The sequence below is a fragment of the Ursus arctos genome, unplaced genomic scaffold (assembly GCF_023065955.2).
Source record: "Ursus arctos isolate Adak ecotype North America unplaced genomic scaffold, UrsArc2.0 scaffold_13, whole genome shotgun sequence".
Lineage (NCBI taxonomy): Eukaryota > Metazoa > Chordata > Mammalia > Carnivora > Ursidae > Ursus > Ursus arctos.
Genome location: NW_026622797.1, coordinates 56,039,850 through 56,064,950, shown reverse-complemented (window position 1 = coordinate 56,064,950; position 25,101 = coordinate 56,039,850). Strand labels below are relative to the sequence as shown.

The window sequence follows — 25,101 nt, the reverse complement described above, 5'->3', positions numbered from 1 at the left end:
TCAGACATATTGAATATATTGTAGATAAGGCAGATTGTTAATACGACCCATTCCTAACCAATTAGAAATGTCTTTCAGAGTGCCTGGATGGCTCAGTTGGTTAAGCATGTGACTCTTCTCTTCGGATCAGGTCATGATCTCATGGCTCATGGGATCGAGCTAGGGTTTTACCATCACTTAATCAATATACCGTAGTTAGTTAACCATCATTTTGGGGGAAGAAGGTGATTGATAAAGATGAGGCAGTTGAACTGTAGAGCATTATATAGATAAGTAAAATGAAGTTTTTCCTTCTCCAAACATTTCCTGAACTGAATCCCGAGATATATTCAGAGATTATCTCTGAAGACATTTATTCTTCCTTAGTATTTGGTTAATCTATTAGAAATTTTATTACTCTTCAACCTGTTTGGCTCTATAAATAATGAACACAAAATATAGATATGAATCATCCCCTTCCTTAAGGAGACAAATGTGAAAAAACAAATTTAACACCAAATGGGAAATATACAACATGGACAAGTGGTCTGTTATATGATGCAGAGACTCAGTGGGCAGTTTTCAGTGAGGATAAAGCAGTCAGGCCAAAATGAAAACAGACTTGAGCTCTGCCTTAAAGGATATGTATTTACTGTCTTCAAAAAGTTATCCTCTCTCTCTCAATTTTGGGTTTTTTTTATCTTAAAGATGTATTTATTTATCTTAGAGAGAAAGGGAGAACACATGCACGAGTGGGAAGAGGGACAGAGGGAGAGAATCTTCAAGCTGACTCCCTGCTGAGTGTAGAGCCTGACCCAGGGCTCGATCCCACGACTCATGAGATCATGACCTGAGCCAAAACGAAGTCAGATGCTTAACTGACTGAGCCACCCAGGCATCCCCCCGTTTTGGGGTTCTTGATGATTAACTACAATGATGACTTTTTTTAAAATGGTGCAACTTTTTTGCAAATTTGTTCATTATAGTTTGATATTACATTTGGAATGAAAACAGCAAAGTTAGGAAAATATTCCTGACATTTCCATTCTTACTACATTCAAATGATTACTACGCAGATGAAAAATTGTAAGGAAGGCAGGGTTTCTAGGATAAAACCATTTCTGTTTTAATACTTAGTGTCAGAATTTCATGATTTAATACCCAGGGAAGAAACGTGACTACAAATCTACTTCACCAGCTACTTTTAATTAATATATATGAAAGATGTCAGATCCAGTGAAAATAGTTTACTTTTTCATTAGATGCTGATGTTTGCCCTTTTTATTCTTTTCACATAAGTTCGAGTATATTCAGAATATGGATAAAAGGCAACTGGTTAAAACTCATACTGTATAATTTGAATTTTTTATTGATACAGTTTGTGTGTCTCATATAAGCATCTCCTTTTGTGATCTTAAATACTGAATATTCTCCTGAGGATTCCTCAAATATTCCTTCAAATAGAATACATTTACATTGCTTTTCTATGGAGGTCATGAAGACATTGCATTTTGAGGTCTACAACAGAGGAAAAAAATACAACCTCTATCCAACTTAAGCTAGTTATTGATTTTGAATCTAAGTACTTAACTTTAAAATTTACTATATCCACAACATCCTTTGTGGTACATCCCCTTGATATCTATATATGTGTTTGCTCTGTAAATCCATATACTCTCTGCCTTACAGTTTTTTGCTTTTCCTTTCTCATTTTTACATTAACGATGCATTTATCTTTGGCTTCATTCCATCATGTCCCTGATGTCTTCTACCTAGTTCTATCTTCTATTTCTAGAAGAAAGAACTAAGTGGGTGTGGGATGCTTTCACTATCATTTTTCTTTCCCACATATACCTTCCAAAAACAAGAATGTGATAGAAAGAAAATAAAAGTAGGCAAGGGGCGCCTGGGTGGCACAGCGGTTAAGCGTCTGCCTTCAGCTCAGGGCGTGATCCCGGCGTTATGGGATCGAGCCCCACATCAGGCTCCTCCGCTGTGAGCCTGCTTCTTCCTCTCCCACTCCCCCTGCTTGTGTTCCCTCTCTAGCTGGCTGTCTCTATCCTGTCGAATAAATAAATAAAATCTTAAAAAAAAGTAGGCAAAAGGCAACTAAAGAGAGTTATTTTCCCAACCCTTATTTTCAAAGTAATGCAACCCTTTTGTGTACTTACTCAGCAGACTTAGTTCCATCTGTTACAGGGTTCTATAATATTGTGTTTTTTATTATAATGATCCTCATATTTGTAAAAAGTTATCCCATGTGTGCGTTTTTTGTTGCACTGAAAACTCTAGAAGAGTAGGGCTCACGTGACATTGTTCATCACTATTTGTCTAGAATCTAGCACCTGTGCCAAGTAATATTTGTGTGTGTCATATAGTAAAGAAAAAACACAACAACAACAACAACAAAACATGATTCAGACATGGTCCTTGCCCCCAGGGCATTCATAGCATCATCTAGGAAGGAAAGAAGTATGGAAAACATTAGAATATGATGCACCAAATGCTGTTTTAGAGTATCTGCAATGTGCTGTGGCACCAAAAAAGAGGGATCCTGTATGTATCTGTGGTAGTCAAGAAAAAGTGCGCAGATATAGAGAAGGATGAGCAGAAGTTTGTCTGAATGAGAGGGAGGTCAACCAGAAAGTTGGAGAAGTGTGAAATGGGGCCCTCTAGGCTATGAGAGGTACAACTAGTGTGTATTGCTAGCAGGTTAGGTGTAAGGAGAAGAGGTAAAATCAGAAAAGAAGTCTGTGATAGATTGAAGAAAGGGATTGCATGACACCTTTAGGAATGGAGATTTTATATGGCTCTAGAGCACCACTGAAAATTTTTAAACAAGGAAATCATGTTCCTAGGTTTCCAGTGTGGAAAGATTACAAGGTATCATGGAGAATGGATCACTTTTATCTGTCATTTACTATTCTGTGATTAAAATGTCGATAATTTGTTTTCAAGATAAGATTACTCTTCTTCTATTTCTGTGATTCTCATTAATGGACTCCTTATAGTCCTATCAATTTGAAGGCTTTGATGGGATACCTTCAAAAGAAAATGCAAAGAAGGAAACAGTAACCAATTTAGGTGTCATCTAACAGGAAGTGTGAAATGGGCCCCATGAAAGTGTTTAGTTGCTACATATATTGAAAGCTTCATTTGATATTTATTATAATTATCAGATATAGATTAAATATCTAGACATAGTTTGGGTTCAAAAGAAATTACTAAAGATAACACTGCAAACATGAATGACCAATTATTTAGTAATTAATACATTCTTTTATTTATGCATGTGTTCATTCAACAAATATGGTATCCTTACTCTGTTCCAGGTGTTATACCAAGCAGAGAAAGCAGATATAAGCAGATAAAACCCCTGTCCTTATGGAATTTATAGCTTGTTAGGGTCAATGGGCATTAAGCAATCACAGAAGTTATTTTTTAGTTACAAACAGAGACAAGTTCTAAGAGAAAATGAACAATGATGCTGTGGTATTGTATAACAACATTATTGACTCAATAAAACATAAAACTGGAAATACAGCAATATAAAACTGAATCTAAAATGTAAATGTAAAATTTGTCTTAGCACTTCTTAAAAACAAATATGGGAGGGAAAGTGTCCTTTGAGATAATAAAATCCATCTTCTGCTGAGAGAAAGGCTCTAAGAGAATGTGATTTGGTTCCATCTTTATTGGAAGATTTTATCATGGAAAGAATGGTAAAAAGAGATACAGCTCTAAAAGCACCTGAAATTTATTGCGCATTTATGGCACCTGGCACTGATCTCAGCGTAGGAAGCAGGAAGCCATTTCATAAAATTTAACATTGCCAGCAGCACTGTAATTTAAGAATGGAAGTTGAGGGTTCCGGCAGATATCCTCAACTTTGGGGCTAACCAGTGTTTTTCTTATTAAGGCACTGACCAAGGGAAACTGCTGACTGGTGATTAAATGCAAGAACTGCATAAGAATTTATAAACTTATTTGTTGCCCTAACTTATTCTAGGTGGTCAATACTAGAAGTGCGAAATAAGTCTGTTTATGTACTCATTCTACTAAATTTAACAAGCGCCTGAGAAGATATCCAATATCAGAAGCTCTACCCTGACTTATTTTGGCTATATCATAATTGATATATTATAATTGATTCAATATTTCATTCAAAAAGCATTTGTTGAATGTTTGCTGTGTGATGGGCACTGTGCTAGATGGTGGATAAAATGAGGTGAATAAGGAATAGTTGATTACCAATAAGTGACAAGTAGCCTGGCATTAGGCCAACACGTAAAGGGCTTCAAGTTTTGGGGTATATGCCTTAGAAACATTGATCAGATAAAACTCTTTCAATGAAGAGGAGTAATTCAGGAATGATTAAAGTTCTTTGGGTCAAGTCCTTGAAATAATATATGCTTAGTGATTCGAGTATTGTCTCATACCCACAAGACATGTACATAACCATATTACAGAAAGTACACAATATCTTGGAGTAATGACCAGCTAGGAGAAATCTAAAATTATGAGTAATCTACTTCATTCATAGAAATATATTCTCAGACTTAAAGAGAACAGCTACTAAGATGTTACCTAATTCTGTGTCATTCATAGCACATAATATTATCATGATGACCTGGATAACTACAAAATATGAAACAAAAGAAACTGAAGTCCTCTAGCAATTGGAAAGGGTTGGTCATTATGAAAAACAGCAGTGCTTAGCCAGCCCCTGAGAACACTTAACAAAATGTTTGAAAGATTCGAGTGCAATTAGGAAGGATGAAAACTGTGTATTTCCCCCCAAAATTGTTTTTTTAATCAATTTGATATAGAAATATACTTAAATAACTCTTATAACTATTGATCCCCAAAGGTATCTTATAAAGAGACTTGAAAGTCAGGTGTAGAGACATGTTTTAAGGTGAGCAGTGCGATGTGAATTTTTATGAGCTGATGTTTCATGAGGCATATTAGCAATAAACGAAAAAGAACATACAAAAAAGAAAATGCAACTTAATGAGCTGTGGTGTAATGATGTGTAAATTCAAAGACAGGGAGGAAGATTTCTAAGCAGGGACAAGCAGAAAGATCTAATAAGGAAAAACATATTTTTGACAGAGCACTGATGTAATAAGAGTAGTAATTATTGGGGCCCCTGGGTGACTCAGATGGCTCAGATGGTTAAGCATCTGCCTTTGGCTCAGGTCATGATCTCCAGGTCCTGGGATCAAGCCCCAAGTTGGGCTCCTTGCTTAGTGGGGAGTCTGCTTCTCCCTCTCCCCCTCCCACCCCCATTCATGCTCTTTCTCTCTCTCAAATGAAAAAATAAAATCTTTTAAAAAAGAGTAGTAATTATTGTTCTCTAAGGCAGTACTTCTCAAATTGAAGTTAAAATAAAATAATTGAAGAGGACATTAATAGATGTGCAGGAGAAAATTCTTTCCTTAAAGATAATTTAATCATTTAAACAATTTTTTGATACTTTTTTCCTTTTTTTAATGGGTAGATGGAAGCCTGTGTTTTGCGACTGTATAATGTGAATTTATAAAAGATGTATTTGTTATGGAGTATTCTTCAAGCTTATCTGACCAAGGAATCCTTTAAAAATGAAACATAGATGTACATTTACCAAAAAAAAAGAAGTCTGTGAGGGAAAATCCAGTTTGGGAAATATTGTTGTAATGAGTTTTAGAACAAGACATTTATAGAAAGCAAAGGTAATCCTGCTTCTGACCTTCGTAATTGATTAAAGCATACAGAAGCCTGATTTGAAAGTAAAGAAACTTTTGGCTGAATGGATAGGAGATTGCCAGTATATGGATAATGTAATTTTAGCATATTTCACTAAAGCATGTCAAGTATTAGACAACCTGATGTGCAACCTTTAAAGAAAAGCTATTTATCAATCAGTTTGCCTCCCCAAGAATTTCACATAATGCTGACTTCACTTGTTTTATCATTTCTATACTATCTGGATGTTCTGAAATAGGAGAAGGAAATGTTGGCACATACTTAAAACTGCGAGCTTATAAAGAAAATGAAAAGGACAATCAAATGAGCAAATCAATAAATTGTGTATCTGTTTAGAACCAAGTATATATAATAACATGTGGCTTTCGTCCTACAAGTAAGAAATTTGGAATGGTAAAAAAGAAGGCAAGGAGGAAGGGTAGGGAAGAGAGGAGGATAAGACAAGGAAAGGAAGGGGGCAGGGAAGAGAAAGGAAGGAAAAGAATGAAAGGACACAAGAAGAGAAGGCAAGAAGAACAAAAAGAGGAAAGTATGAGAAAGAGAGGAAGAACGGCAAAGGAATGGAAGAGGCATAAGGGAGGAAGGAGGAGGGAAGGAAGGAAGGAAGGAATCAACTCAATTTACCAAGCCCAGCAAGTTAGCTCTGAAATACTTGGTGAGATTTGTATTGTTTATAATAATCACAGTTTATTTTCCTAAGGAGCTTTTAATCTATCTGTTGGGAGGGATGTTAATGAAATTATAATTTTATGTAAAATTATTTGATCAAAATTTAACATTTAGGGACATTTAGAGACCGTAATTCTTTTATTGAGGAAATTCTGAATAGGTGCATTTCTATTTTTTATTTGTGCCCATGCATGCACTCTTACTATGTACCACTTGAAACTGTCTCTATGCCTCCCCCGTGCTCATTTTGAGCCCCAGATCTTAGGCATCTGACATATCAAGAGGCTTCACTATATAATAATCATGTTTTGTTTGCTTCTTTTTTCTTTCCTTCCTTCCTTTCTTCCTTCTTTTGTAAGATACAACCTTTTCTATCTGGTAAGTGGGGTTTTTGGCAACTTGTAAAAAAAAATTTAAACATAATAGTCCCTTTCTGTCAGTATGGACTATATGTTTAAATAAACAAAGAAAATCTCATTGTGAGCAAGAATATAAAAGAACCAATACTCAGAGATGGCATAGTGAAAATCAAAAGGCTGAATTCAGGTCTACGAGGTTTTTGGCATATCCTGCATGGTTTTTTTTTTTTTTCCAAAAAATGATTTATTTGCCAATATTTTAAGTAGTGAATTTTAGACAGAATGTTTCATGCATTCTCACAAAAAGTTCTCTACTGTGGATGTTGCAGTTTTTCAGATATTTTTGTCTAAAGTGCTTCTTCACTCCTATGGCTATCTCTCTGTCCCTTAAGCATTTGAGGATTGACTTTTAGGTACAATAGTATGTGTTATAATAGACATATTTACAATTTCCTACGTAGTGCTCTAATCAATCTTAGAGTCCTCCTGCGAAAATACATATCTTCCTTGGAGGCAGCTTCTCTCGTTGACGCTCAATGCTCTTAGGGTTCCTCACTTGCCAGCATATGGATTGAGGCTGGGTTGGGGTCTGGACAAAAAGTGAGCTCTATGTATCTAACTAATGGCTATTCACTTCATTAGAGCTAAGCACATGGCTGTTCATGTCACAGGAGGATGAAAGATACTTTTGTTCTTTGATCTCAATGTGTCCTTGAGATTTTTCAAGGAGATGAAATTTCAGCCCGTGGAGGACTTCAACTAGTATCTGTATCGAAATGCTTCCCCAGGAGCATCAAAAGATGTACCAAAGAAGTAATAAGTTATTGTTGAATTGCTGTTTCTTTAAAAAAATAATTAAACTAAATCAATGACAGAATGACAAGTAAAACATGGCAAGGATTTACTGTCATCAATTATATTCCCTATATTATTTTATCTTGTTAAAAACCTCAAAATGAGGTATATTAACTTTGTAGCTTTACCAAATTCCATTTACACATTACTGTGTTTATATTGGAAAACAAGTTTAGGGAGCTTTGCTAGCAAAGGGGAATTTTTATGTTTACTCTAAGCACTGGAAATAGGAAGCTCAGCCAAGCAAGAAATCAAGGTGTATCTATCATTTGTCAGAAAGTGGGTTGCTTCTGTTTGTTCCTTATTTTGAGAATGTAGGGGAGAATATTGTGTTTGAAGATATTAGAATAAAGATCCTAATGCAGTTTAATGGGTATAGTGAGTTGGCAATAAAATAATATTCTTTCGGTATTGTTCAGGTTGAGAAATAAGCTGACTCAAAATATTACTTAGCTGGATCAAGAACTTCCCATATTTGAGGTCTACTTTTCAAGTCACTATCACCCCAAATTTTGCTTACAATTGTACTTCCAAAAGAGAAACCACATTTTATATTAGTCACATGTGGCCATTTTCACAAGTACTATCAGCACAAAATTTGCTTCAGCTGCTGTATTTCTAATTAAAAGACATATTTGATGAACTGCAATTCTGCTTAAAGGGGATTTTTTCCCTCAATCAAATATTTATTTTGCAGAGAATATACATGGTTAATCAGAACGGCAATTCAAAGTAAGAGTGACCTTGAAGCTGGTGCTAGGTTAGATGCAGTGAATTAATGAAAACTGGATAGCCCAACAGATGGCCTTAATTTATGGTTTTTAAATACATGTCAGACCGAAAGCACTAGGTTACTCTTACATTATGGTAGGAATGCCTCAGTCAGATATTATGCTCCTCATAATATGAAACATTTGTTGAGAGCCTATTATGTGAAAAAATATTCAGAATTGAGAATTATGTGAGAAAATATTGAGATGATAGATGACAGAGATAAATGATAGAGATACATAGATAGATAAACATCATCTATTCCAGAGGGTTTATAATCTACACAGGAAAATAAATCACACCCTGAAAGGTAAATAATAATAATGATAATACTAGGTGACCTAGGCTGTGTCCACTTAGTGATCAGGGTAGAAGGTAGTATGGGCAAGGCTTGTCCATTGAGACCTGAAGTGGCTGAGGGGCAGATTTTAAATTGAATATTTAGTTCTAAATATAGGCATGGGTAATGCTGTCTTTAAGGAAAATTGGAAAAATGTTGTATAGAAGAAATGCGCATTTCTTCTGAGTAAGATTAAGGATTATGTTAAAGAAACAGCTCTCCAGCTGACTTCAGTCACCACCCCTCCAACTTTTTCAACAGGTTACTTACTTCCTATGATTCTCCTTGTCTTTCTGCTTTTCGCCTGACTAGTCTTACTAAGAGAATGATGCTAAGCGGGTCTTGTTATATTTAACAAGTAAAAACAAAATATATAGTGGTGTCCCTTATGAGGCAGGAAAGTTTCCTGATGAGGTTTATAATCACTCTTAGCAAAAATAAAGTTTTAGTATAGGTCCCTGTAGGTATATTTAAGTAAAAAAAAAAAAAATCACAGGCAATATTGAATACAAACTAAAATTCTAAAATTAGTATTTTCTGTAAGCAGAAGAACTTATGAATGAGAAGATGCAGACAAATGGAACGGGCAGTATAGTGTTTTAGGAAAGAAGATGAAACTTAGATATAGGCTATTTCGGGGTGGGAAAAAGTAACGCCAATCCCTTGGGGTGGGTGTTGGAAGATGCGCGTAGTTTGGTATTAGTCCATGTTTTTGGCAACCACTTAGAAAAGTTATTACTTACCATATAATAGCTCATACAGATGAATATCTGACTCCATCAGCATAAATACTAAATTTCACTTACACTGTTGCCTCAACTGGAGAGAACATTTCCCCCAAAAGCATAAAATAATAAATAAACTACGAAAGAAAAACCTTACAATGCATTACCATGATGATTTTTGAAGGATCCAAGTCTGTACAAGCCTGTTATTTCTGTTACTCAGATTAAATAAAAAATAGGAGTGATTACCTATTATTCACAAAGTATTAGCTACCCCTGAATACAGCCTGTTGATCATGATTACCTTAAATTATTGCACTTAACCCCGGGAAACACAACTTTTCCCACAACTTCCCTAAAAATAGAATTACTGGTTTATCAGTGCTCTGGTTCAGCGTGGAGTGATTCCTATATATTAGCTAGAAATCCTTGCTCTGCACCAATTTCTTTTTTAGGTTTCTACTTCTGTTTTACTTATTTTCCAGTACTCTGAACTGCCTGCCTTTTAAAAGGAGACGTTTTCTTCCTTAAAAACAACTTGTCTTGTACCCTTCAAAATCGGAAAGCCATTACTTTATGTCACTACTTACTTCTCTCATTAAATTTCTACCCTTCGTCATTTTCCAGTTGTTTTTCTCTACTGAAAAATAAATATTGGCATCCTCTGGGGCATTTGGAAAAAGCTCTGTCCTCCTTTCATTATGTTAACCTTTAATTATAAAACTCTGGGTTCCTTGAAAGAGTTAACATACCCTCTCTTTTCTTAGGTTCTCCATATAGAGACAAAATCACCATAGCAATTCTTCAGCTGCAAGAGGAAGGCAAGCTGCACATGATGAAGGAGAAGTGGTGGAGGGGCAATGGCTGTCCAGAGGAGGAGAGCAAAGAGGCCAGTGCCCTGGGGGTTCAAAATATTGGTGGCATCTTCATTGTTCTGGCAGCCGGCTTGGTGCTCTCAGTTTTTGTGGCAGTGGGAGAGTTTTTATACAAATCCAAAAAAAACGCTCAATTGGAAAAGGTAAATGTCACTTTTTTACAATTTAAAGCAATTGTTGTTATAATAAAACAAACGGTTTTTGATCTTTCCAAGCAAGGGTAATGCCTAGAACCATGACCGCTAATTGTCTCCTGCGAGTCTTTATCGGATGGAGGTTCACAGAAAGAATCAGGATCACCTTTGTGATTTTTAATTTAAAATAATGTGTTTAAATTAAAGCCAGCTTCAGAACAAGGGACTATTTCTCCTGTTTTTAAAGCCTGAAAAAAAGAGAAACTTTTGCTGTTTGAAGTTCATTGCAGTTAGTTTAATGGAGAAATGCAATTAATGAAGGAAGCAAAAGTCGGAAATTGTAATATGAAGGAAGAAATACTTTTCTATAGATAAAAAGTGTTTTCAAATACAACCCTGAAGAACAGTTTCAAGTTAGAGAGTAGATGAAGTTTTTATTTGAAGACTTTTAGTCCAATAATTTTCTAATTGAAAAAAAGTCTTAACTTGCATGGTGGAAATTACAGTTAATTTTCTAAATTAGTGAATGTGTGCAAATATTCATTCCTTTCTTGCCGTTTAATGCTATTATTAATAAGTCCTTTATTCCTTTGCACCAGAGTCTTTAGGAGAATATATATAAACCTCAAAAATATTGAGACTCTGGCATTTTTTCTTGAGTTGTTAATACATTTAGTCTTTTGTACAACTGTCTTTATGTTCCATTCTTGAAAAATTTGTGAATCTCATTCAAATTATATATCTCTAGTGTTATAATTTCCTCAGTTCTATAAATATGAAGAATATTTATAGAAAAATCTCTCTTTCAGATGGTACATGACACTTTGCGTATGTGAATTTATAGCTCTGAACATGAAATACTGCTTTACCATTTTTAAGTCTTCTGGCACCTCATTTACTTTTTGTATATAAACATCTCTCGTTTTTAATTAAAAAAATGTTTTTTAGGGCCTAACCTTTAGACCCTGTGTCACAGTGAGATTATATTCTCTTTCGTACTTAAAAGATTTATGAACTTTTATTAGTAAATATGAGAGCAAAATATGAAATTAAAAATAATATCATACATTAATATAAGGTAAATATATTTTGCTAATATTCTTTGAACACTGATACCTTTAAAACTATTTTTTAAAAACAAAACCATTTTCCTCTGTCTTTGGTAATTTATGTTGCAATTACTTCTCCTTTCTGAAATCAAAATTTTGGATTCTATATTATTATTTGACTACAGTATTTAACACTTAGAAATACCGTTTTTATAAATGAGTATTTCGATAGTCTCCTTTTGTCCTTGAGTAAAATAACCTATTCAGAAGTTTGAAAAATTTAGAAAATCATATGATTTATTTCCCCACAACATTCAGGATGGCTATTTCTGCTGACTTGGCTAAATCAAATATTTGTTGCACTGGTGCGACGGACGAATAAGTCTCAATACACTTTTTATTATGTTATGATCCTTTCTGTAGTGTCAAAATCAGTTTTAAATCAAATCCAAAGAACTAATCAATGACAAAAAGACATTAACTCATCGATTTCCATTTTTACTATAATTTGGCAATAAATGTGTCATTTGGTTAGTTAATACTTAAAATGAGTCCCAAAATTACAGAAGGAATTTGGGTTTTCTAATTGGAATCTCAAATCTCCATATGCAATGATTTTCTTTCAGTTAGAGCTCAGTGTTAAAATAAAGCCAAAGAACTAATCTCTTGATCTTTGTGGTATTCTATTGCCCTTGTCTCTTTGTGTCCTAGTCATATGATTTGCCTAGGCCATGTCTTTATGCACAATTAGTCTATAAGCATTCTGTAAAAAAACAAAACAAAACACCCAAAAACAAAGAACGTAGGGATTTAATTCTGTAAATTAACCTTCTTCATACTTACTATAAAAAATTAGTTTAGTTGAAATTCAGCTTTCTTGAATTTCTATGGACCTGTATGACCTTCTAAAACAATTAGGAAGAGGAAATTAATGTACCTTTTTTGACTGAAGCAGATGAAACAGAAGAAACAACTGTGTTGATGTTACATGAGGATTATTAGTCACATTCCCCAATGCTTTCGCATTCTGTCTCCGCATGGCTTCCATTATGAAATCCAAATTCCCTAGCTTAGCACATGCGGCACTTTAGGATCGGTCCCTGTCTACCATTATAGTTCGATTTTTTGTTTCTTCCCAATTTGCACCTTTACTCTAGTCAAAGTAAATTACTTTCAATTTTCCAAGGTCATCCAGCTTTTTCAAATCTTCTTTCATTTGACTTGAGCAAATCTTGCCCATTTTTCAACCTGGCAAACTCCCATTAGTCATTCTAGACTAGTATCATTCAAGACTAGGTATCAACTTGCCCAGAAAGCTTTCCCTAATCAATAGCTGTAATGGATGTGAGTACAGGACACAGCTATTTCCACAAGGTGGTGTTACATTTTCATTTCCTATTCCAGTGAAAAAGAATATGATGTGCATATCTTACTTTTTTTTACTTAGGTGATTTCAAGTACTGTCATCATTCCAAAAACATTTCCTACCCCTTTGAGAAAGTTGGGAGGGTATTTTGCTCATTTTAAACCACACCCATCATTAAGCATAGATACCTTTTCTGTGAAGCCTATGCACATCTCCATTCTCCCTCAACACACTATTTTATTCATATTCATTTGTTTCTCTGTGTGGATGCCTCTCTCCCTACTAGACTCTCAGTTCCTTTAGTACAAAGACCTAGTGTTTTTAGTTTGTATTTTCAAGGTCCCAAACGGTGCCTGTTGGCAATAAGATAGATTGATCTATCATCTAATTATTTATATATGTCTTTCTTTCTGTTTATTTAAATTAATAATGAAGTTGATTCCAGGAAACTATTTGGAAAAGTATATCATGAAGAATAAAGAAGAACTATGTTTCCATATAGTTCAAAAGAACTGTGTTTGTAAAATAAATATTTATTGATTTATTAGAAGTATCCCATTTTTATTTATTGTGATAAATTTGTTCTTGGACTCAACTTTTTTATTTTTCTCGAGGAAAAGATTTTATTTAGTTGAGCTATACAGTTTGTTTAACACCTTACTTAATTTGTTAAAATTATCCATAAAATATTCCTAGATTTTATCACAGGATATGCAGGAGGACATATAGAAATTCAGTTTATTTATACTTATAATTGTGACTTTAATTACATGTCTTAAATTTTAAAAATAAGGTAAATATTTGTGATCACTCATTTACTCAATAATTACTTATTAAGAACTGAACATGCAAGGAATTATATTTTGCACATTGTATGTAGGCAATAATATATTATTCATAATTCCAGCCCCAATGTGCTTTGCTATCTCTCTTCCCTTCTCTTGCTCCATTCTTTTCCTTCTTTCTTTAGGCTATAGTATTCCAGGATTTAAAAAAAATGAAATTTCCCATCTTTATCTAAATAGGCTGCCAGACACAATATACACACAGTTCTAGTTGAATACGAACCTTATACACAAAATTTATGAATAACAAATAGCATGCATTTTGTAAAATATTAGTAGAGCAAATAGGTCTTGATGACTGTAACTTTTTTATATTTCTGATAATTAGGAGTAGTGTAAGAAAGTATCATTCTTAAATGAAGGAAGGTTAAAACTGAAAACAGAAGAAAATGCTGAAATATATGGACCCTAATTCAAAAACCGTAAATTGCATTCCTTTCAGATAACCACAAGATGGTGTATTACAATTTTGATAATACTTCATAGTTTTAATTTTGATGCAAATATTAATACATCAAAGATACACTGCTTTTCATTTATTTGAACTTTTAAAATATAGGCATTTATTTTTCTGATCTTTCCAAAGTATAACTTGACCATTTGGAAAGATCCTCAAAATGTTTTTCTTTTCTGAATGTGTCTGGAAATGTAACTAATCAACATGTACATTTTCTCATTGATTTTCTTCTTTCCTTACCTGTTTCCTGATTTTAAAAATATTAGTACTTAAGTTTCATTCAGTAAGAATCCAAGAAACTGTATACATCTGAGGCGATCATCAGTGAATTTCAGGTTACGTGAATTTGCTTAAAAGGTCCTGTTTCACCCTCTTAAGTCTTACTTATAACTGAAGAAAGCTACTTAGGATACAAAGTTTTGTCTGGTAATATTTATGATAATATATTGGTTTTATAAGCGTGAATTAGAAGTGATTGTAATTATTTTAATTTTAATTAAACTTTTTTCTGACAGAATTATGGTTCAATTCATGTTTAAAATCATTCATCATTTCTTAAATATTTTAACATGTCCTCTTTTAAAACATGTACATAAGCCTGACTTCTTTTGATTTCCAGCAAGAAGAGTAATGTAACTTACACAGTTTAATTTTTTTGTCTGATTTATATACAGAAATATGGGTTTGCCTGTAAAAATTGTCTTTATTGAACAGTTTGAACATGAATCTTTGAGTTTCCTGACATGAAAAGACTTAGCAACAAAAATATTATTTTTTATTACTTATTAACAAAATTTAGTCAAAATGCCTGAGAAATAAAAAGATATAAATTATTGCTCAGATACCGAATTTGTATTGATTTGAACTTTCCTTTAAGATGATTGAAGTACATTTTAAGATCTATTTGGTACTGTTGTTTTCCAGGATATAGTACATTTTAGTCAATGTTGTTATTTGTATTATAGAACACTGGTATGTCATACTCCAGATGATCTCTAAATAAAGGTGTTTTTCCAGACACCGAAAGTTTAAAAAAACTGTGGAGGGCACATAGAATGTTCTTCAGTCTATAGTTGAATAACAAATGTAGAAGGAAGCTGTAACTCATAGTAGAAGGACCAGTGAACGAAACAGTACAATTTGGGGGAACGACAAAGAGAAAATCAGAGTGAGTTAGTTTAATCCTATGAGACTTGGGATCCTGGATGAAAGATTATTCACAGGAAAACACTTTCCAAAACTGGCTGAATCTGTATTTCATGGAACTAGAAGAATGAAAACAGGTTGTTGCTTTCAGAATGCTGAAGAATTTGCTCTATCAGGAGCAATGCTTTTGAAAAGAGGCCATTTATTGGACAAGGTGTAGGAATGCAAACACTGTCATAAATCATCAGTAAAGATTTTATTTCAATATTTACCTTTTGCAAGTAGTGCCTATTAACAAACCACAGAACAGATGTGCTTTGAAATTTTAACAGCATTTAACTTTTTAGAAGTTAGAAGTTCTAAGTATATTTCAGTATAATAAAATTTAGCCGTAAAGCATGTTGCTATTCAGAAGTTCAAAGTTGCAAATAGACTTTGGACAAATAGTCCATTTTGTATTGTTTTTATGTTACTCCTTTTCTCTGAGAGCAGAGAATCTCTCAATTTCTACCAATGACCTATGTAAGGATTAACTGGATGGCTTTTAAAAATGTTTTTAAATATAAATATAAAATCATACTTAAAAATGAGATGCCAATCTTTATTTTATTCACTAATCAAGTTCCAAATCATTCGAAGGATTTTTAAGTCATTTGTTTATGATTAAGCCAGCCTCTTTTAATGCACATAAATGATGTTTTAAAATTAAGATTGTAACTGGATGGATAGTAATCTTACTACCTTATTTTTATAAATGACTTCAGAGTTTCTAAAGAGTAATATCTCATTTGAATACAAAGTTACCCTGAGAACTGTGCAAATATCAATATCCGTATTGTGCACATCAGGACAAGTGTCTCAAGGGTCAAGTGTTTCCCAAAGTCAAAGATGCCTACTCTCACACTTCTTAAGCTATAGCATATTGCACAAAATGGAGATAGAATATCAAACTATTTTTCCTGATAGTTTTTCTTCTTGAAGTTGCACTGATGCTATATGTGGAGTGAAAGTTTGAATTAGATAAATGGATTGTGGGCTTTGATCTTAAGCACTGTCTAGTTATTTCACTTTCCTAGACAAGTAAGCATGAGTTTTGGAATTAAAAAAAAAAAGATTTGAGCTCCTTTCTCAACTTTTTTCAACTTTGGATAAAATTACTAAACCTTTCTATACATCTCTTAAAATAAACAAATAAATGGGTTATGAATACACCATAAATGGAAGTGTTTTAAAAATTAAGATAGTTAATATACATTGAGTATTTTGTGTGTGTCTGACGTACAATAAGCAGCTATTGCTATAATATACTTATTATTATTCATAAGGCTGAGCCATTTTAACTGCTGGATCTTAAAAAGAGAGAGCTTTCCTGGAATTCAGCATTAGATATTTGGATGTTATATGTTTTGTTGAAAATTGTATCATTATGACTACTAGCAAGAATGTGATGGTTAACATTGCTTTTTCTTAAAACACATTTCATAGCTTTATTGACTAAAGTGGTGTTGAAGCTTGTCAGACCTTATTCATTGATTTTTTGAGCTTAAGTAGGGGAAGTGTAAAAATGTATAATGATGCTTCATTTTTCTCTGTCTCACTGTATTTGCTAAATGCAATATAAAGATATTCAGTAACTGTTTCTGTAAGAGTTAAGATTTCTGAGAATATTTTAATCTTTGGTTAAGTTTATCATTGTAATATAACCCCGGCTAAAGCATAGGATGCTTTGTCATTTTATTCATTAAAAAATGTATTTCTTTTTGCCCCGTATTTTTTTTCTGTCTGATTATTACTTACTATTCAAAAATTAACAGTGATTAAGAACAGAGTCCAGGTAACGGCTCCACTGAAATTCAAGTCACTGTTCAGGAGGCAGGCTGATATAATAAAAGCATTCATAGAACGGTGGTCAAGAGAACAGTGCTCTTCTTTGAGCTCTGATACCAGTTTTATGCATAACCTTGGGTAGATAACTTGACTTCTTGAGTTTGCGTTTCTTTAGCTGTAAAATTAAAGTGATGAAGCAGTAAGATCATTGCAGACCCTGAGCGTAAAACGTCCCTTCTGACAGCCATGCAGCTAATCTAAATAATTTTTTTTTTCTTCAAAATGAGAGCTGCTCTGGAACCGAATACCAAGATCAAAGTTGCTATGCATTTTTGACATGAGTGTCTTAACTAGCCATTTTCCATCTCTCATTGCTTCACTGTTACATTCATATAGCCTGAGGTCAGTTTATATACTTCTGATGGATAGCATTAGCTCTTTGATAGTTTAAAAATCCTGTCAATTAAAAAGAATATAAATCAAAAGGAATGTGTGATATTAAACGACAAGTATTTTCCTCATTTAATACACCAATATGTATATAAAATATCACATATTATGTTCTATATACTTTTATGCCATTTTAGTTACTATTGAGTTGATTTAGTGATTATCTAATGTGAGATAATTTTATGCAGGGATCACAGTGACTGTTTGGATTTGATTTATGACATGCGACTTGGAATTCTTGGTCAAATGGCTTATGGCATCAGAAATTAATTAGAAAAGTGTCTGAGAATGGACTAGTTATCCATATTCAGTTAACAAACTAAAGGACAAACACAAAACAAGTTTAGTTAATACATGCTAGTATATATTAGAATATTGAGCTACAAATCTGATAGAAGTAGCTTGAAGATGTTTTGGTGGGATTTCCAATAGGAACTGTACATACACAAAAATGGTTGGAAATTATTCTGAATGAATATTGGAGTATCATTTAGTTCATTTTATACTATCAAAGAATAGGACAGCAAACACATAAAATAGAGTTTCCTCCTTAAAATATAAATACGGAGTGCATAATATCTTGATTATTTTGCCTTTGGGTGATAAATGATACATATATGCAACATGAAAGTGACAAGCTTCAAAGTTTAAAAATTCAAATTGGTTCTTTTCAATCAGTTGCTGTTTTTAAAAAAGACATTGCTAAATATAAAGATCTTAACTTAAAAATGTAGTTTATGCCAGTGTTCAGTGTGGAACATATTTACACCAAGATTTCTACTTTTTAAAAACTCAGGTGCTTTGCCAAGTACGGTCACATCATGTGATCATATAAACACATCTATAAATTCGAAAATTAAGCTATTAATAAATTATCCTATACACCGATAATGATATTCTTGAGAACATTTTTCTGTGGACTATTTATGTTGTCTTACTATACTCAAAATAAAAATACAGCTTTATTAAAAAACAATGTAAATATAGCCAAATATATGCTTTTAAGGTTTCCAGACCTTCATCATTTCTAGAATTAGTGATGTGTAAATACAGGTTGCCTCATTAAATATAGTGAATTTTATAATGAGTTTTACTAATTTAAATGCAATTATACATGCTAACAGCTCAAAGATTTAAATTTTCATTTTCAGGAATCTTCTATTTGGTTAGTGCCACCCTACCATCCAGACACTGTTTAGTAAACTTTTGAAACTTACTAAAAGAGGTTTTTAATAATGGTTAGTATCCTTGTGCCTTTCTTTTTTCTTTTTGTAGTCTGTTATATTAATGTGGAGAAACATTTTTGTGGTTGTTTTCACTCTAAGAAACTTACCTTATTTAATGACACAATTTGTGGTTTTCCATTCCTAAGGAAGAGTGATTTGAAAAAAAGCAACATTGTTTTCTTTTTCTTCCTCCCACTCCCCTCCCTTCCTGCTTTGCCTTCCCCCCTCCCCTCCCTCCCACATTCCCTCCTTCCTTCTTTCCCCTTCTATTGCTCTCTCTTTTTCTTTTATTTTTCTTCTGCCTCTCCTTACTTCTCTCCTCCTCCCTCCCCCCACTTTTCCTTCTTATTTATCATAAGCCAGGAAACTCCTGTTAAGTGCATTTGGGTTTTTCAAAGCCTTATTTCATAGTTCAACAAAAAGACATTTTTCAAAATTTCAATTATTACATGAAGCAGGAAAGACACTGTCTCTCGAATGACAACGTTAGAACTTTATTTAAAAGTTAGGCATAGTAATTTTTCGGCAACACACAGCACAAAGAAACAACTATAATCCGCAAGCATATCTATAGTTTCAGCTTTAGATTCTTACATAGATTACAATATGAAATTTGCATTCCAAAGCTTTAAAAAAAGTAAAGAACATGTGTTTGCCTGGTGCCACAAGTGAACAGTACTTTGTGATATCATTAAATTCTTTAAATTTCCCATGTTGATTCTAAACTCTTGCTCAGGTCTTAAGGTTTTCATAGTTTTCTGAAGGATTAGAAATATTCTACATATGAGAAGAGAACCTATGGTCTCACAGTGACTTCATTAGTAACCGAAAATAAAACTATTTTTAGGTAAACTTACAGTGATAGATCAAAAGAGAACTGGTAAAGTTCAGCTCATTCAGAGAAAAAAACAGAGTAAAAGGAGTAATTTGACATTAAATAGCCAAAGCTATTGGTTGGTTGATTGAAGGCTGTTTGATTAAAATGTTCACTTTCTAATAGCTTTGTAGAATAAAGCCTAAAATGGTAATGGTGGGGTTACGTGTTTATAATTTTCAGAGTTTCTAAATTTGTAAATAGAGTTCATTTAAGATTATTTAATTTATAAAAGATGAAAGTATTGTGATCTTGGGTGCAGATTTTTTACCTACATTTTATATTACACAGCATTATAAATGTTACACATTATCTAAAATTGCCTAAAAAGAGTTTTATATGCCTTTTTGTAGTCTGAAGTTAGGTGTAGGGTACTAAATTCAGTTTGCTCTTTAACTTACTAGAAATAAAATTAAGTCATTTCATCTTTGAATGGATATGTATATTTATAAGACTTTTTTTCAAAGGAAATCAGGTGTATAGGCCACTCTCTTAGTATGGACAAAAATTAATTAATATATCTATTCCATTATTTTTTGAAACTAATATATTCAAAATGTCTACAATTCGAGTTTGCCAAAAAGAGGGTATGATCAATTATTTAACATATGGGAAATTTACTCATTTTAAATGAAGGCTTATTTCAAACAATTCAACGTTATTCACGTCCTATAACATTTTAAAGTGTCGATGGCATCAAGTTCTGACCTTGTTATATTATCTAATCAATTCTTCTGTTAAATGTTTCAACAGAGAGCCAAGACTAAGTTACCTCAAGACTATGTATTCTTCCCCCTTTTGGAGTCAGATTTTTCCATTTCTACAGTGTTGTCATCATCACCATCTTCATCATCATTATCATCATGTTCTTAATAAGTACATCTAATAGTAGGTATTAAGCAATGAGAAACACTGTGTCCATATACTGGCTGTCAGGTGTCATATAAATCCTTTAATAGAACTATAATTCATGAACTTCTGAACTGTATAACTTAACACATTATAAATAATGCATGGCAGTAACTGTAGTTAATGGGGAATTCATGTGTAGCATTTAATCATCACCCATTATAAGTACTAATAAATTAATATTTTTACTAACTTAATGTTATTAAACAAATACCAAAGTTTTACCTTGATTTATCAGGTATTTTGTATACATGCACTTTACTAAGCTTTTGAAAAACACTTTTTTAAGCAATTGAATCAAACACATCGTTAAGTAAGAATTCAAATATTAGGCTCATGTGTAGCTACAGTTAAAATTCAGTCAACATTTAAAGACCACATGTGTGTTCAGTCAGTGCCATGAGAACTTGATTTCTACTCTTTACAATTTAGTGAGATAGATACATAGAAGTCCCAGAGGCCAGACAGAAAAATACGATAATGAGTGCAAAATACTAAAGGGACAAAACCAAATTGAGCAAAAATAATGAACATGGTCAATTGGAAAGTGATTTCTTCATAAGTTAAAAAGTGATGTCCTAAGGTAAAGGGGTAAAGTCGGATTGATATGAAGGATGAAAGAACTCTGTAGGGTCCTAGAGCAAGGGGAAGCAAAGGAGAAAAACCTTGGAGGTCCAAGCAGAGAAGAGTTTGTGTAGAGAAAAAAGAAATGAGGAGGGTGGAGAGGAAGGGGGAAAGCTAAATCAGATAAGTCATGATGGGAAAAAACGGATTTGGATTTTACCTGTTTCTTAGACAAAGAAATGCCATTAATAACTGGTTTAAAAGTAGATTTTTCTGGTATCCATGAGCCTTTTGGGAAGGAATAGCCTAGACATAGAGTTGAGAAGACCACTAACGAAACTGTTCAGGAACCCATAGAAGAGAAATGAAGATATAGCCAGGAATGGACAAGAAGATACTAAGACAAGGTCAAAAATCACAAAATTGGGTTATCAGGATATCTTGCTGGTGTCTCAGGTATGAGCTGCTAAAAGTGACTTCTCTTTTCTCTGAATCAGTTTTCTGTCACAGAGATGCTTACTTTAATTCAAAGTATTAGTTTGAGTGTCACAAAAGATTATGCATGCAAAATATTTTTAAAAAAACATAAATCACATATATGCTATTAAATATTGTTTGGAATTAACCTAAGCTGATAAACAATAAAGCAGCAACACCTAAAGCAAAAAAATAAGTCTTCACATGCAAATTCGAGTAGGTTTATTTCGTTTTGTTTTCATATCACTTTTTGGAATTGTGTAAATTTTTTCATATTTGTCCACATTTTTAACTCTTACACAGAAAAAGCCCAAGTCTCAGCCGATCTGAATCCCAACTACAATATGCAACTGGTTCATGAATCTGATTTATATGTAACTAACACACGTGTATCTCAATTAGTTGGAGAAGAAGACTAATAAAATTTTGTTTCACATATATGAGTCTGTAATAGGAATCATAAGAAGTGTGTAATAAGCCCCAGATACACAGAATTTCTAGCAAATCTATTGCCAATGAAATGGGAATTAAAAATAATATTTATAAGGTCATTTTTTCTTGATGGGATAAATTATTTGCCAGCTTTCAGTTATCAAGCTGATGTTGACCAAAAAAGTTAATATTTGTTCATGTATTTTTAACGTGCTACAGTTTGTCATTTCATGAGTAAATCATATTTGTTTGTAATCATCATCAATAGTTTTATAGGCATAATCACACAAAGATATAATGAATACCAGAAATTATTTTCCATGTTTTTGTGTGTAAATGTGTACTATTTTTGTTCTGTTTTGAGATACACAATGAAGAATCCATGTTTAAAGAAAATTTTCATATGTCATGTTGTGATCTAAAAAAGTAGTATATTTCTTCTAATTTGTTTAAAGATCAAGAGTGGATTTCTGGTTATTGATTTGTGTATTTGTGTTTGTATTTAAATTTTAAGGTAGATTTCTATTTCATGATGTTAATCAATTTTACATCTGAAAATCTTATTCAACATACCCATATTCTCTGCATTTCTCGTTGGCAGTTTATTTCACTCTCAGGTGGAGATTTTCTTTAAACTAGCCCACTTGACAAAGAGACTTTAATGATCACAAGTTGTGTATAAAAAGTGCAACAACCGCCATCACCTTTATAATGAAAATTTTCAAACCTTCAAGGCTGCTATGTTGACAAGTCTCTTGAAAATGACTTTAATATGATTTCTGGGCAGTTGCAGTCGATCCGTTTTGTAATATCTCACTCTCTGTGTTATTCTTAGAGGTCCTTCTGTAGCGCCATGGTGGAAGAGCTGAGGATGTCCCTGAAATGCCAGCGTCGGTTAAAACACAAGCCACAGGCCCCAGTTATTGTGAAAACAGAAGAAGTTATCAACATGCACACATTTAACGACAGAAGGTTGCCAGGTAAAGAAACCATGGCATAAAGCTGGGAGGCCACACACCCAAGCACAAACTGTCGTCTTTTTTCCAAACAATTTAGCGAGAATGTTTCCTGTGGAAATATGCAACCTGTGCAAAATAAAATGAGTTACCTCATGCCGCTGTGTCTATGAACTAGAGACTCTGTGATCTAAGCAGTTGCAATGATCAGACTTGATTTACAAGCATCATGGATCAACCAAGTTACACTGGGTTACACTGTTTATCATGGGTTCCTCCCTTCTTTTGAGTGAATGTTACATGCGCATTTTGTGGCTGGTTTCAAATGCAGTCCAGTAAGAAATTACAGGTTTCTTTTGAAGTCCAACTGTTGCCAGGAGGTGGAATATCAATGCCCCAAGGGTAACCAGTTAAAAAAAAATCATTAAGAATAAAAATACTTGGAATCAGCAAAAACTGTAGTGTTACGAGAGACAGTACAGTCTTCTGACACCCCGATAATAGAGGTGGTGATGTTACTAGCCCCCCAGCTACTCAGTATAATGATCATCTGAATAGACGATATGTGTTTATAGGATGTGAAAAAAAATGTAATGCAAAACAAATCTGAATTTCATGGCAAGTGGAATATAAAGCAGATATTCATCAGTGTTTTTCTTTCTTTCTTTCTTTTGACAGTCTGTGTCACTGATTGAGATAGAAATGTCAATGACCAAGGCAATAATGTTTTTTTCTTAAGTTTGCGAAGGCAGGAGATTTAACATACAACTCTACCAGGTCCCTACCTATCCCCTTACACCTTTTCCACAATCCCGTGCCAAGAATAAAAAAGCAACAGTTGGTTCAGAGATTCTGAATTAAAAAGGATGATGTTTTGCAATCTTTGTCGTAAGTTGTAAAAGAGGGCTGAGTATCGATGGTTATATGGAAGACTGAAGCTTTCATTCTAACATTCAGATATGTTAATCTAAACCCTCGTTCCTGCTGTAAACGAACTTGATGGAGCCTGGGCAGATCTCGGTGAAAGGAGAAAGGGGACTGGTCAACCATAGAAAAGTATGTGTGGAGAACTTTGAAGTGGACTGCATTTATCAATACAGTCACAATGTTAAATGAACAAAATTCTTGAGCAGTTTTTTTCAAAAAAATGTTCAGGTTTATTTGTGGAAATGCAAGATTTCTATGAAAATAGTTTTTGTATGGAAATTTTTGTAATACTTTTTATCAACAAAACAAGAACATGTGTTCCTGTCAGGGGTGTGATGTCAAGCATGAATGGTAGTGCGTGTGCACCACCAACGTTTGGTGAAAACTATTTTTATCAAGAAAAAAAGGAATCATAGAAGAGAAATATTTTCAAGTTAGATAATATAAAAGCTAGGTGCACTACCACCACTGCTTACCATGCCACACCCCTGGTTTCCACGAGGCTGATAACATACTGTAATGAACAATTGTGTGTAAAATGGTAAAAGACACAGACCTCTTGACAACATTGTGATAACAGTTGAGTGCACACAGTTTGCTGTTTGAATCCAATGCACAAAATTTAAAAAAATCATTAAAATTATGTCCATTTTACTTTCAGCTTTGACTTTCATTTTTCTCTTGTATGTGTATAAGAATGTGAAATATGTTCATTGCTTGAGGGCAAGTCCAGTTCCTGAAGGCTTCTGGGTCATCAAGAATGGCCACTTCCCAACCACCTGGAGAAAAGAAGAAAAAGCCTCAGTGATGAACTATACAGATGTAGGAAAAGCTGGACTGGGATAGAACTTGTAATCTTTCAGTTTAGGGCAGTTTAAATGAGAAAAATAGCAGTTCTAGAAGCAGCAGTCATGATCTTGCTTCTTCTATGAGTGGATATTGACTATATTCGATAGGGTTGTGTAAGACTGTATAGTGTTTACTTATATGATATTCGAAGTTCAACTTATGTCCAGTTTAAGAATTCCTTTGTACATTGATAATTCAGTGTAATTCAGCAAAAGGAGAAGAGAAGATAAGCTGAATACCAGCAATTAGTAATGATGTGGTTTAGATGTTAACATTCTAACAGAATTTGTTT

At 33.4% G+C, this 25,101-nt stretch overlaps 1 protein-coding gene across 2 annotated transcripts in view; it reads left to right on the top strand.

The window, feature by feature from the left end:
• Positions 1 to 24,614, top strand: part of GRIK2 (glutamate ionotropic receptor kainate type subunit 2) — a 641,722-nt gene extending 617,108 nt beyond the window's left edge. The window contains exons 16-18 of one of the 2 annotated variants that reach the window (XM_057311164.1): positions 10,214 to 10,464; positions 20,449 to 20,583; positions 22,913 to 22,996. In XM_057311164.1, coding sequence (XP_057167147.1) covers positions 10,214 to 10,464; positions 20,449 to 20,568 — 371 coding nt within the window. In that variant the 3' untranslated portion in view covers positions 20,569 to 20,583; positions 22,913 to 22,996. Of the gene's footprint in view, positions 1 to 10,213; positions 10,465 to 20,448; positions 20,584 to 22,912 lie in introns of both variants that reach the window. The other variant, XM_057311163.1, reaches the window with a different exon arrangement.
• Positions 24,615 to 25,101: the final 487 nt, after the last annotated feature.